Source organism: Coregonus lavaretus (assembly GCF_964263955.1).
Source record: "Coregonus lavaretus genome assembly, chromosome: 16".
Classification (NCBI taxonomy): Eukaryota; Metazoa; Chordata; class Actinopteri; order Salmoniformes; family Salmonidae; genus Coregonus; species Coregonus lavaretus.
Genome location: NC_140003.1, coordinates 39,123,856 through 39,136,671, shown reverse-complemented (window position 1 = coordinate 39,136,671; position 12,816 = coordinate 39,123,856). Strand labels below are relative to the sequence as shown.

The window sequence follows — 12,816 nt, the reverse complement described above, 5'->3', positions numbered from 1 at the left end:
TGATCCAGAGCTCCCACTACGCTGAGGACTCCATCCACCCCAAATGTAGCGAGCTCCGAGCCGTGAGCGAGGAACTGAGTGCCAACCTGAGAGCAAAGAAAGACCACCTACTCAGAGCTATGGAGCTACACCACAATCTGGAGAGGGTGAGAGGGACAGACACACACACACACACATCCATACACACACACATATCCATACACACACACATATCCATACACACACACATATCCATACACACACACACACACACACTACCCTTCAAAAGTTTGGGGTCACTTAGAAATGTCCTTGTTTTCGAAAGAAAAGCAATTTTTTTTGTCCATTAAAATAACATCAAATTGATCAGAAATACAGTGTAGAAAACCCTTTTGCAATTATGTTAGCACAGCTGAAAACTGTTGTGCTGATTAAAGAAGCAATAAAACTGGCCTTCTTGAGACTAGTTGAATATCTGGAGCATCAGCAATTGTGGATTCGATTACAGGGCTCAAAATGGCCAGAAACAAATAACTTTCTCCTAAAACTCATCAGTCTATTCTTGTTCTGAGAAATGAAGGCTATTCCATGTGAGAAATTGCCAAGAAACTGAAGATCTCGTACAACGCTGTGTTCTACTCCCTTCACAGAACAGCGCAAACTGGCTCTAGCCAGAATAGAAAGAGGAGTGGGAGGCCCCGGTGCACAACTGAGCAAGAGGACAAATACATTAGAGTGTCTAGTTTGAGAAACAGGCACCTCACAGGTCCTCAACTGGCAGCTTCATTAAATAGTACCCGCAAAACACCAGTCTCAACATCAACAGTGAAGAGGCGACTCCGGGATGCTGACCTTCTAGGCAGAGTTGCAAAGAAAAAGCCATATCTCAGACTGCCCATCTTAATCTTTTATTTTTATTGGCCAGTCTGAGATATGGCTTTTTCTTTTAACTCTGCCTAGAAGGTCAGCATCCTGGAGTCGCCTCTTCACTGTTGATGTTGAGACTGGTGTTTTGCGGGTACTATTTAATGAAGCTGCCAGTTGAGGACCTGTGAGGTGTCTGTTTCTCAAACTAGACACTCTAATGTATTTGTCCTCTTGCTCAGTTGTGCACCGGGGCCTCCCACTCCTCTTTCTATTCTGGCTAGAGCGGGTTTGCGCTGTTCTGTGAAGGGAGTAGTACACAGCGTTGTACGAGATCTTCAGTTTCTTGACAATTTCTCACATGGAATAGCCTTCATTTCTCAGAACAAGAATAGACTGATGAGTTTTAGGAGAAAGTTATTTGTTTCTGGCCATTTTGAGCCTGTAATCGAATCCACAATTGCTGATGCTCCAGATGATCAACTAGTTTCAAGAAGGCCAGTTTTATTGTTTCTTTAATCAGCACAACAGTTTTCAGCTGTGCTAACATAATTGCCAAATAGTTTTCTAATGATCAATTAGCCTTTTAAAATGATAAACTTGGATTAGTAACACAACATGCCATTGGAACACAGGACTGATGGTTGCTGATAATGGTCCTCTGTACGCCTATGTAGATATTCCATTAAAAATCAGCCGTTTCCAGCTACAATAGCCATTTACAACATTAACAATGTCTACACTGTATTTTTGATCAATTTGATGTTATTTTAATGGACAAAAACATTGCTTTTCTTTCAAAAACAAGGACATTTCTAAGTGACTTTTGAACGGTAGTGTATACACACACACAAACACACACATATACAGTACACACACATATACACACACACACACACACACACACATAAAGTCGAACACCACCCCATAAACCTCTAAAAACTCCCTACCTCTCTCTCTCTCTCTCTCTCTCTCTCTCAGGCTGCTAAGTGGTGTGATGATGGCCTCTACCTGCTGGCCTCCCAACCCGTGGACAAGTGTCAGTCACATGAAGGGGCGGAGACAGCGCTGCAGGAGATCGAGCGTTACCTAGATACGTCAGGACAGAACAAACTGACTGATCCTAGCGTCATCTGCAGTGATTACGAGACAGTGCTCAACCAGGACTTCAGGGTAAGGGGATCCAGCTCTCTGACATGCAGTCATGTCTGGTCACTAAAATGTGTCATCATAATGTAATGAAGTCAATACAAAGAAAGGATGGCACAGCAAACAAATAGCTGTCAACACCTGTGAGTGTCCCAGAGAGTCATTCTGCTGCTTGGTCCTCTCCTCTTCTCTTCCTCTCATCTGCACTCCTCTCTCCTTTCCTCTCCTCTCATCTCCCCCCTCTCCGCTCCTCTCCTCCTCCTCTCTCCTCCTCCCTCAGGACCAAGTAGAGAAGGTATTTCAGAAGCAGGTGTCCATGCAGGAGATGTTTGAGAAGAGGATGGTCAGTCTGAAGAAGCTGGCAGCCAAACAGACCAGGCCAGTCCAGCCTGTGGCCCCAAGGCCTGAAGCCTTCATCAAGTCCCCACTGTCCTCGCCAGGTGAGTCCTGACATGCCACATGTCCTGAAGTACCACCAGTCCTTACATACCAGCAGCACCCTGTCCTCACAAATACAGTCAATGTATATTTAGATATGTGTGTAGTGTTAATTTCCCACCTCATGTCTTCCCCTCTCTCTTCCTCTCCCCCATAGCAAAGAGAGTGATGGAGAAGAGCTGCTCAGAGGGAGACTCTGTGAATGGGGTCAGCTGTAGAACAGTAAGTAGAGGTTCCTCTTACTTTGGTCTGTCTTTTATTGTGGGGTAGTATTATCATACCTGTGGTATGTATGTTAAATGAGACACTAGCTCCAGTCATTTCAGTAGATACTCATCCTATCCTGTGTTCTCAGGTGGAGGACCAGCTACAGAACAACAGAAGTGCCTCTCTGTCAGAGGAGGACGAGAACCTGGCCATCCTCAGAAAGTAAGTTCTCTGGGTGTTTTGTCAGCTGTTATGATGTATGATGCTAGTGTCTTCATTATGTCTGACCGTCTGTCTGTATTGAGTCTTTGATGGTTCTCTGACTTGTGTGTGTGTTGTGTTTCACCCCATACAAATAAGAAGGATAAAGACTCCCTAATCATCTGGTGTCTGTGTCATGTCTGGCCTGTGTGCAGGCTATAGCGTCTGACCTGCCTATATTATCATAATATAATTATGTCTGACCCGTCTAAGGTTGCAAAATTCCCAGGTTTTCCAGAAACTATGGTCGGAGGATTCCATATTTCCTGCTTATTCCCTCTCGATTCCGGAAATCTTCCTACTGGGATTCCTAGAAAACCTTGGAATTTGGGGAAAGTTACGGGAATTTTAAAAACCCTAGACCTGTCTAAATCATGCTGACCTGTCTATATTCTGTCTGACCTGTCTATATTCTGTCTGACCTGTGCTATCTCTCTCTGTAGACATGTAATGAATGAGCTGCTGGAGACAGAGAGGGGGTACGTGGAGGAACTGCACTGTGTCCTACAGGTGTGTATCCCTCTCCCCTGGACCATATGAAGCCTCTATCCCTCTCCCCTGGACCATATGAAGCCTCTATCCCTCTCCCCTGGACCATATGAAGCCTCTATCCCTCTCCCCTGGACCATATGAAGCCTCTATCCCTCTCCCCTGGACCATATGAAGCCTCTATCCCTCTCCCCTGGACCATATGAAGCCTCTATCCCTCTCCCCTGGACCATATGAAGCCTCTATCCCTCTCCCCTGGACCATATGAAGCCTCTATCCCTCTCCCCTGGACCATATGAACCTTCTCAGTCCTCCTCACCTGTGTGCATCTGTCTTAAGTGTTCAGCTTAGCCTCTCCACATCATGAGCTCAATCATTAGTGGTGGTGGGTAACAAAACTGCCTATTGGTCATCCTAAGTCATCTTTCTCTGTGTGTTTCAGGGCTATGCCTCAGAGATGGACAACCCAGCCATGGCCAGCCTCATGCCGGCTCCACTACAGAACAAGAAAGATGTGCTGTTTGGCAACATGCCAGAGATCTACCACTTCCACAAGAGGTAAACAAGCGCCCCCTAGCGGTTAATAATGATGCTCACACAGTGATAGAACTACTGTCATTGTACTGACTAACTAATCATATTTTTCTCTCTGCCTCATCATCTTCCAGAACCTTTCTGAGGGAGTTGGAAGAGTACCAAGACTGCCCAGAACTTGTGGGTCATTGTTTTCTGGAGAGGGTGAGTGTTTGGAGATTGAACTGGAATATGTTGTGTCTAAATCACTAGTCAGATTTTTTTATTTTACCTTTATTTAACTAGGCAAGTCAGTTAAGAACTAATTCTTATTTACAATGACGGACTACACCGGCCAAACCCGGACGACGCTGGACCAATTGTGCGCCGCCCTATGGGCCTCCCAATCACGGCCGGTTGTGATACAGCCTGGAATCGAACCAGGGTGTCTGTAGTGACGCCTCTAGCACTGAGACGCAGTGCCTTAGATGGCTGGTTGTGATGCAGGGGTATTTCTCTCTCAACCTTTCTCTCTTTTCTTCATTCTCTCTCAGATGACAGACCTGCAGATCTATGAGAAGTATTGTCAGAATAAGCCTCGCTCTGAGAGCTTGTGGAGACAATGCTCCGACTGCGCCTTCTTCCAGGTACACACCTACAGTGCCTTCGGAAAGTATTCAGACCCCTTGACTTTTTCCACATTTTGTTACGTTACAGCCTTATTCTAACATTTATTAAATAAATAAAAATCCTCATAGATCTACACACAATACCACATAATGACAAAGTGAAAACATGTTTATAGAAATGTTTGCAAATGTATTAAAACTGAAAAACAGAAATACCTTATTTACATACTTATTCAGACCCTTTGCTATGAGCTCAGGTGCATCCTGTTTCCATTGATCATCCTTGAGATGTTTCTACAACTTGATTGGAGTCCACTTGTGGTAAATTACATTGACTGGACATGATTTGGAAAGGTTTTTGTTTGTCATTATGGGGTATTGTGTGTAGATTGATGAGTGGGGGAAATGTTTTACAATCCATTTTAGAATAAGGCTGTAACGTAACAAAATGTGGAAAAAGTCAAGGGGTCAATACTTTCCGAATGCATTGTATACACACCTCCCCTAAGGTATACACCATATACACACCTCCCCTAAGGTATACACCATATACACACCTCCCCTAAGGTACACACCATATACACACCTCCCCTAAGGTACACACCATATACACACCTCCCCTAAGGTACACACCATATACACACCTCCCCTAAGGTACACACCATATACACACCTTCCCTAAGATACACATCATATACACACCTCCCCTAAGGTACACATCATATACACACCTCCCCTAAGGTACACACCATATACACACCTCCCCTAAGGTACACATCATATACACACCTCCCCTAAGGTACACATCATATACACACCTCCCCTAAGGTACACATCATATACACACCTCCCCTAAGGTACACATCATATACACACCTCCCCTAAGGTACACATCATATACACACCTCCCCTAAGGTACACATCATATACACACCTCCCCTAAGGTACACATCATATACACACCTCCCCTAAGGTACACACCATATACACACCTCCCCTAAGGTACACATCATATACACACCTCCCCTAAGGTACACATCATATACACACCTCCCCTAAGGTACACATCATATACACACCTCCCCTAAGGTACACACCATATACACACCTCCCCTAAGGTACACACAGACCCCCAATAGCTTCAGGCCTGAGCGGTTATTATCTCCTACTAATCTATTCTCCCTGTTCTGGTCTGTACCAGGAATGTCAGAAGAAGCTGGAACATAAACTGGGCTTGGACTCCTATCTCCTGAAACCGGTCCAGAGGATCACCAAATACCAGCTCCTGTTGAAGGTATATAATCTTTAAAGATCAAATTCGCATTTGGGGAAACAGCTCCATCCTCTCTCCTTCACTTCCTCATGCCTTAAAGCTGAAATTCATACAGAGGGAAACAGCTCCATCCTCTCTCCTTCACTTCCTCATGCCTTAAAGCTGAAATTCATACAGAGGGAAACAGCTCCATCCTCTCTCCTTCACTTCCTCATGCTTTAAAGCTGAAATCCATAGAGGGAAACAGCTCCATCCTCTCTCCTTCACTTCCACATGCTTTAAAGCTGAAATCCATAGAGGGAAACAGCTCCATCCTCTCTCCTTCACTTCCTCATGCCTTAAAGCTGAAATCCATACAGAGGGAAACAGTTCCATCCTCTCTCCTTCACTTCCTCATGCCTTAAAGCTGAAATCCATACAGGGGGAAACAGCACCACTGTTTGCCCCAGCACCTTTGTTATTGTTTTGTTGAGGAAACGGAGGAGAGGAGCATCATGGTAAAAAAAAAATTGCAGCACATATTCTGCTGTTCTATCGCCAGTGCAATGATGTCCGAGGGAAAAAAAACAGTGCTGGTTGTTTGTAGTAACTTCTTTGTTGTTGTAATATCTCAAACGGACGTGGCAGTTTCACCAATGAAGGATTCTAGCTTTAAGTTGTCTCAAGCATTCAAATATTTAGGTCCATATTAATATCCTTTGTACTTTGTTCTTTATACACCGTTCCATTACAGATCCAAAAACAGACTTCAATGTGTGTCTTTGAATTGTAGGAGCTACTAAAGTACAGTAAGGGCTGTGAGGGGTCAGAGGACCTTCAGGAGGCGCTCACCTCTATCCTGGGCATCTTGAAGGCTGTCAACGACTCCATGCACCTCATTGCTATCACTGGATACGATGTGAGTTTATCATCGCTCAACTTCACATTGTATGAAATGTACAGCATATTGTATGAAATGTACTTCATATTGTATGAAATGTACTGCATATTGTATGAAATGTACTGTATATTGTATGAAATGTACTTCATATTGTATGAAATGTACGTCATATTGTATGAAATGTATTCCTTTCATGGCGTCATCATCACATTACATCATCAGAGATGTCAATATTACATGGGTCAGCAGCACCATAGCTTATGATGACACATTAACTTTCTCCTGACCTGTGACCCCTCCTCTGATAGGGTCACCTGGGTGACCTGGGCCGGCTGCTGATGCAGGGGTCATTCAGCGTATGGACGGAACACAAGAAAGGTCACGCCAAGGTCAAGGACCTGGCCCGCTTCAAGCCCATGCAGAGACACCTGTTCCTGCATGAGAAAGCCCTGCTCTTCTGTAAGAGACGCGAGGAGAACGGGGAGGGCTATGAGAAAGCCCCCTCCTACAGCTTCAAACAGTCCCTCAGCGTAAGTCTGTCTGTCTCTTTCTGTCTGTCTGTCTGTCTGTCTGTCTCTCTTTCTGTCTGTCTGTCTGTCTGTCTGTCTGTCTCTCTCTCTTTCTGTCTGTCTGTCTGTCTGCCTTTCTCTTTGTCTGTCTGTCTCTCTCTTTCTGTCTGTCTGTCTGTCGGTCTTACCAAGTGTTTGATATTGCAAGTGAGTTAAGATATATGTTTTACAAGCTAACATTTTCCAAAACGGTATGCCCTCTACCAGATGAGTGCTGTGGGCATCACTGAGAATGCCAAAGGTGACAACAAGAAGTTTGAGGTCTGGTGCAACTCACGGGAGGAGGTGTACATCGTACAGGTGTGTGACCATCACTCAAACCCTGCCCATTCCACTGCTATAGATTACATGACAATGTATTTATTTTTTACAATGATACACAAGTCATATCTGACTCTATTTGGAAAAAACATGTAACACATGTATCTGCACTAACCAGTAATGGGTTTCATCGTTGTAATTCAGGCCCCGACATCTGATGTGAAAACGACGTGGGTGAACGAGATCCGTAAGGTTCTGACAACACAGCTGGAGGCCTACAGAGGTAGGCAGGGTGTCTGTGGCAGACCTGGGGTGATATAGTATTTGTTTTCTTTCTAATACTTTGAGTGTATTATATTGTAATCACATTGAGCATTACATTGCTCAGTGGTCATGATGAGGTGGGACTGTAGTAGATAACCCTGCGTGTCTTCTAGAAGCCAGCCAACAGAGGCCGTCAGACGGACTGTTCCAGTTCCCTCCTGCCGCTGGAGGACCTGTCAGCCTCGGGTCAGTCACATGGCCCATACTGACCTATCACAGACCCTCTCCTACACTTGTCCTATACTGACCTATCACAGACCCTCTCCTACACTTGTCCCATACTGACCTATCACAGACCCTCTCCTACACTTGTCCCATACTGACCTATCACAGACCCTCTCCTACACTTGTCCCATACTGACCTATCACAGACCCTCTCCTACACTTGTCCCATACTGACCTATCACAGACCCTCTCCTACACTTGTCCTATACTGACCTATCACAGACCCTCTCCTACACTTGTCCCATACTGACCTATCACAGACCCTCTCCTACACTTGTCCCATACTGACCTATCACAGACCCTCTCCTACACTTGTCCTATACTGACCTATCACAGACCCTCTCCTACACTTGTCCCACATTGACCTATCACAGACCCTCTCCTACACTTGTCCCATATTGACATATCACAGACCTGCTCTCATAGCCTGACGACACACTAAATTATTCCGTTGCTCTGTCGTTCGCTACATACGCTAGTCTGAGACTGCCGTCATTGAAGTCATTATGGTGATGAGGGGCATGAGGAGCTTTGTACAAAACAAAGTCATCAGCGATTGGATAATCTCTAACCAATCAGAGTATCAAAGCCAATGAAAAAGTTTCAAACCGCAGCTTTACCCACGTGTGTTCTGGCTCTGTCCCAACGCATCGGTTTCTGGACCATTCAGACGGCCCCGAATGTGTTCGTATTCAGTGAAGTGGTATAAAGTACTTAAGTAAAAATACTTAAAAGTACTACTTAAGTAGTTTTGGGGAGGTATCTGTACTTTACTATTTATATTTTTGACAACTTTTACTTTACACCACTATATTCCTAAAGAAAAGAATGTACTTTTTACTCCCATACATTTTTCCTGACACCCAAAAGTACTTGTTACATTTTGAATGCTTAGCAGGTCATGAAAATGGTCCAATTCATGCATTTATCAAGAGAACATCGCTAGTCATCCCTACTGCCTCTGATCTGGTGGACTCACTAAACACAAATGCTTCAGTTGTAAATGATGTCTGAGTGTTGGAGTGTGCCCCTGGCTATCCATAATTATTTATTTTTTTACTAGAAAACCGTGCCGTCTGGTTTGCTTAATACAGTGGTTCCTAACCAGGGGTACTAGGACCCCTGGGGGTACTTAGCCTATCCATAGGGGGTACTTGAGAAGACTTATGAGACCAAAGGCCTACTGGTAAAATGCACGAGGGGGTACTTCAGGGGCACTTCGGGCAGAGCAAAATTCAGTTTGTGATACAGTAACTGAAAAGGATGGGAACCACTGGCATAATATAAGGAATGTGAAATTATTAATACTTTTACTTTTGATACTTAAGTATATTTTCGCAATTACATTTACTTTTGAAAATGAAGTATATTTAAATCCAAATACTTTTAGCCTTTTATTCAAGTAGTATTTTACTGAGTGACTTTCACTTTTACTTGAGTCATTTTCTATTAAGGTATCTTTACTTTTACTCAGGTATGACAATTGGGTACTTTTTCCACCACTGAGGGTCGGGGAGGTACTTAGATCCAGACGCATTGAGGAGAAGAAACTAACGTACGTGGGCGTGACGTAGCGTTTGGCCGGAGCAAGAAGTCTGGGTAGCCAGGCAACTCCTCTTTGCCTCTCATGCCCAATGAGAAGGATTTATTTTCCAGTCTAGTATAAATCGCATGGAGGGTATGGGTTTTGTGGGTACAGAATTGATAATGGTTATAACCTGAACACAACATGTTGTGTAACCTCAGTGTGTTGCAGTGTGACTGACGTGTTTCATCCTCCTGTTTCCTCAGTCCATTTAGAAGAGGGGAGAGGAGCATGAAGGAGAAGAAGGGAGAACCGAGCAGCCCCGATGCTAACTCCTGCTCCTCCCCAAAAACCAAAGGTGAGCAGAGATGGGGGGGGGGGGGGGGTGTGTGTGTGCTAAATTCAACACTATTTCCTTATTTTATGTCTCACATACCTCTCCCTGTTGCTCTCCTGTTCCTCATGCCACTCACCTCTCCCTCATTCCCTCTCTCCCCTGCTCCTCTCCTTCTCCTGGCCCAGACGAGGCAATGACCAGTCCTACCTTAGACAGAGCAGCAGTGGCTAAAAAGCGTTTTACCTTGCAGGGCTTCAGCAACTTCAGCAAAGGTAATAGCACTATCTCGCCACCAGGGGCTGCCATAGTACTTTATGTGACTACATCATGCCAGCACTTTACAAGGCTAATGTCAGCACTGTAGCCTACAACACGATAAATCATGACACGCTTCCTTCCACAGACCTCTCACCTCCTGACAATAAAAGCTTAACTTTACCCAGGATGCCTCTCTCTCTGCCAGGTACAGATTAGTGTCTAGAGGTAACTGTGTCCCATAGCTTTAGGCTTCAGACCCTGTATCTCTGTTTTTCACCACTATAGTCTCAGAGTAGTGTGTGCTGTTGGATAACAATGGCAGTGCACAGAACAACACAGAGTAGACATACTTCCTGTAACATCCACTTTAAAGATATGCTACTACTTATTTATACTTCCTGTTAGTGTTTAGCTGCTCTTCTTCACTCTCTTCCTCCTCCTCACTTCTCTTCTTCTATTCGGCTAGGTTCTCCCACAAGCCCTGACCATAAAACCAAACGTCATGAGATAAAGAGTGATCCCACTCCGTTCGGCTTCAAAGGTACACCATCCCATAATAACCCTATTCACTAAATCTGTGGTCGAACACGGTCGCTGCATTTCATTATTTCGACGGTGGTTGGTCAGGGTGTATTGATTTTTTGCACACAGCAGTTTCTCCCCTCAGACAAAGAGAACATGGTTCATCAGGGAATGTATGAAACACTGTGTTGACTGACAGGCAACAGCGGTCGTAGTTACCACGCTCGGTCATTTACTGTGGTTGAGTATGTTCGCTGCGGTCGATTCCTTTGACTGTGTTTCATGCGGTCGTGTGTCTCTCTCTCTCAGAACCAGGCCCTCACGCTCACCTCCACCTGGGCAGAGTCAGGTGGCTCAGCACCTCTAGTCTCTTACAGGCCAAGAGGAGAGGTACCGTACAGCACTCAATTGGACTGGACTGGTTTAGATTATTAAAATGTGTAGTGAGCACAAAATGGCTGCCGAATTTCACTGAGAGGTTTGCCCCTCATCTCTCTCACTCCCTGCACACTGTGTTCCCAGGCCTGAGTGTGTGTATGCACATGCAATACATTTATCAAGAAACAGGCACGTTCCTGGTTGCTTAGTAGTGTTGCGGTTCTGAATGGTCGAGCACGATTACTGTAGGCTCACTGATGGCTTTGTGGTTGAGTTCCACAGGACTTGGTCCTGTTCACTCTGATCGTGGTCCACCCTGTCACTGACCATGTCTGGTCTAGCAGAAGTTGCTGCAGTGCCTGCTCTCACTGTCCCTGTGTGTGTGTGTGTGTGTGTGTGTGTGTGTGTGTGTGTGTGTGTGTGTGTGTGTGTGTGTGTGTGTGTGTGTGTGTGTGTGTGTGTACGTGTGCGTGTTTCAGACTAGACATGACACCATACTCTTACGTACCCTCTCTCCCTTCCTCCTCTAGGATGGACCAAGGGCTCTCTCTCATTGGACGCCAACGAGGAGAATGATGGGTACTCTAGCACTGAGGAGCCCCTAACCTCAGACCCTGAGGACGAGGGGGGAAAGAAACTGGTGAGTGTGGACGTGTTTAACTATACTTGTGTGGACGAGAAGTGCCCACAAAAATAGTAAACCAAGAAATTAGGGTTAAGGTTAGGTTTTTGGGTTAGGGTAAGGGTACGAGTTAGGGTTAGGGAAAATAGGATTTTGAATGGGACTGAATTGTCCCCACAAGGTTAACTGCGCAAGAGTGTGTGTGTGTGAGGATTGTCATCCACTCCAAGCTGTTTTGTAGCTCCACATACAAACCGTTTTAAAAGAATAGTTTACAATCATACATACAATGTAACACCCTATCCTGACGGTGTGCAGCGTGCAGGGAAGTACACAGTGGTGTCTGACTATGAGAAGATCAGGGCCCAGGATCTGTCAGTCAAGAGTGGTGAAACGGTTCAGCTGATCAAGAAGGGAGAAGATGGACAGTGGTGAGAATATTACCTCGACACTGGGTTTCACACAATCACACTCATAGCCTATTCCAACAAGGTAATATTCATTAGGGCACATCATAGTAAAAAGGTAGCTAAGTGCTGATCGTGGGGGGGGCGGAATTGTGTGTGTTTCTGTGTTGCTGCAGGTTTGTGAAGAATCTGAAGACTAAGCAGGAGGGCTGGGTGGCTGCAGCCAACCTTCACACCCTGATTGGAGAGTCCACGTCCTGCCAGTCTCTCACCAGTTCAGGTAAAACCTCCTCCTCTCCATCTAGGTAGAATTATGTGTGTGGTTGTGTGTGTGTGTACATCTCTCCTAAACCATCTCCTCTAACCTCTGTGTATGTCTGTGTGTGTGTATTACAGAGGGCAGTGGCTCAGGGAACCTCAGCACTTCATCCAGCTGCTGTGAGACCTACACCAGCTTCTCTGACATAAAGCCCTGAACCCTCCACCCTTCCCTGGTCCCATCAGGCCGCCCCTGGTCTCCAGAACCGAACCCAACAGCACCAGCTGGTGGCTCCCCCAACAAAGCAGCACTTCCTCCCCCTACCCAAAACCCAACTTTGCCCCTCCTTACCCAGAGGCAAGCCCCTGGATTAGGATACTGGTCAGCCATTTCAAGAAAATGCCAACAAATGCCAATGTTCCAGTGACCAGTCTATAGATAGCAGTG

At 45.3% G+C, this 12,816-nt stretch overlaps 1 protein-coding gene across 1 annotated transcript in view; it reads left to right on the top strand.

Moving 5' to 3' along the window:
- LOC311143705 (guanine nucleotide exchange factor DBS-like) overlaps positions 1-12,586 on the top strand; it is a gene marked incomplete at its 3' end in the record, with an annotated part of 91,051 nt that extends 78,465 nt beyond the window's left edge. Inside the window, exons 11-33 of the mRNA XM_084179573.1 lie at positions 1-146; positions 1,825-2,016; positions 2,273-2,432; positions 2,588-2,652; positions 2,786-2,859; positions 3,342-3,408; positions 3,830-3,945; positions 4,056-4,125; positions 4,455-4,547; positions 5,731-5,823; positions 6,575-6,700; positions 6,991-7,212; positions 7,459-7,551; positions 7,717-7,795; positions 7,929-8,022; positions 9,853-9,944; positions 10,109-10,195; positions 10,327-10,386; positions 10,648-10,722; positions 11,612-11,721; positions 12,022-12,134; positions 12,287-12,390; positions 12,507-12,586. The exon at positions 1-146 is cut by the window's left edge and continues 46 nt beyond it. Of these exons, the coding sequence (XP_084035699.1) occupies positions 1-146; positions 1,825-2,016; positions 2,273-2,432; positions 2,588-2,652; positions 2,786-2,859; positions 3,342-3,408; positions 3,830-3,945; positions 4,056-4,125; positions 4,455-4,547; positions 5,731-5,823; positions 6,575-6,700; positions 6,991-7,212; positions 7,459-7,551; positions 7,717-7,795; positions 7,929-8,022; positions 9,853-9,944; positions 10,109-10,195; positions 10,327-10,386; positions 10,648-10,722; positions 11,612-11,721; positions 12,022-12,134; positions 12,287-12,390; positions 12,507-12,586 (2,411 nt within the window). The remainder of the gene's footprint in view (positions 147-1,824; positions 2,017-2,272; positions 2,433-2,587; positions 2,653-2,785; positions 2,860-3,341; positions 3,409-3,829; positions 3,946-4,055; positions 4,126-4,454; positions 4,548-5,730; positions 5,824-6,574; positions 6,701-6,990; positions 7,213-7,458; positions 7,552-7,716; positions 7,796-7,928; positions 8,023-9,852; positions 9,945-10,108; positions 10,196-10,326; positions 10,387-10,647; positions 10,723-11,611; positions 11,722-12,021; positions 12,135-12,286; positions 12,391-12,506) is intronic.
- Positions 12,587-12,816: the final 230 nt, after the last annotated feature.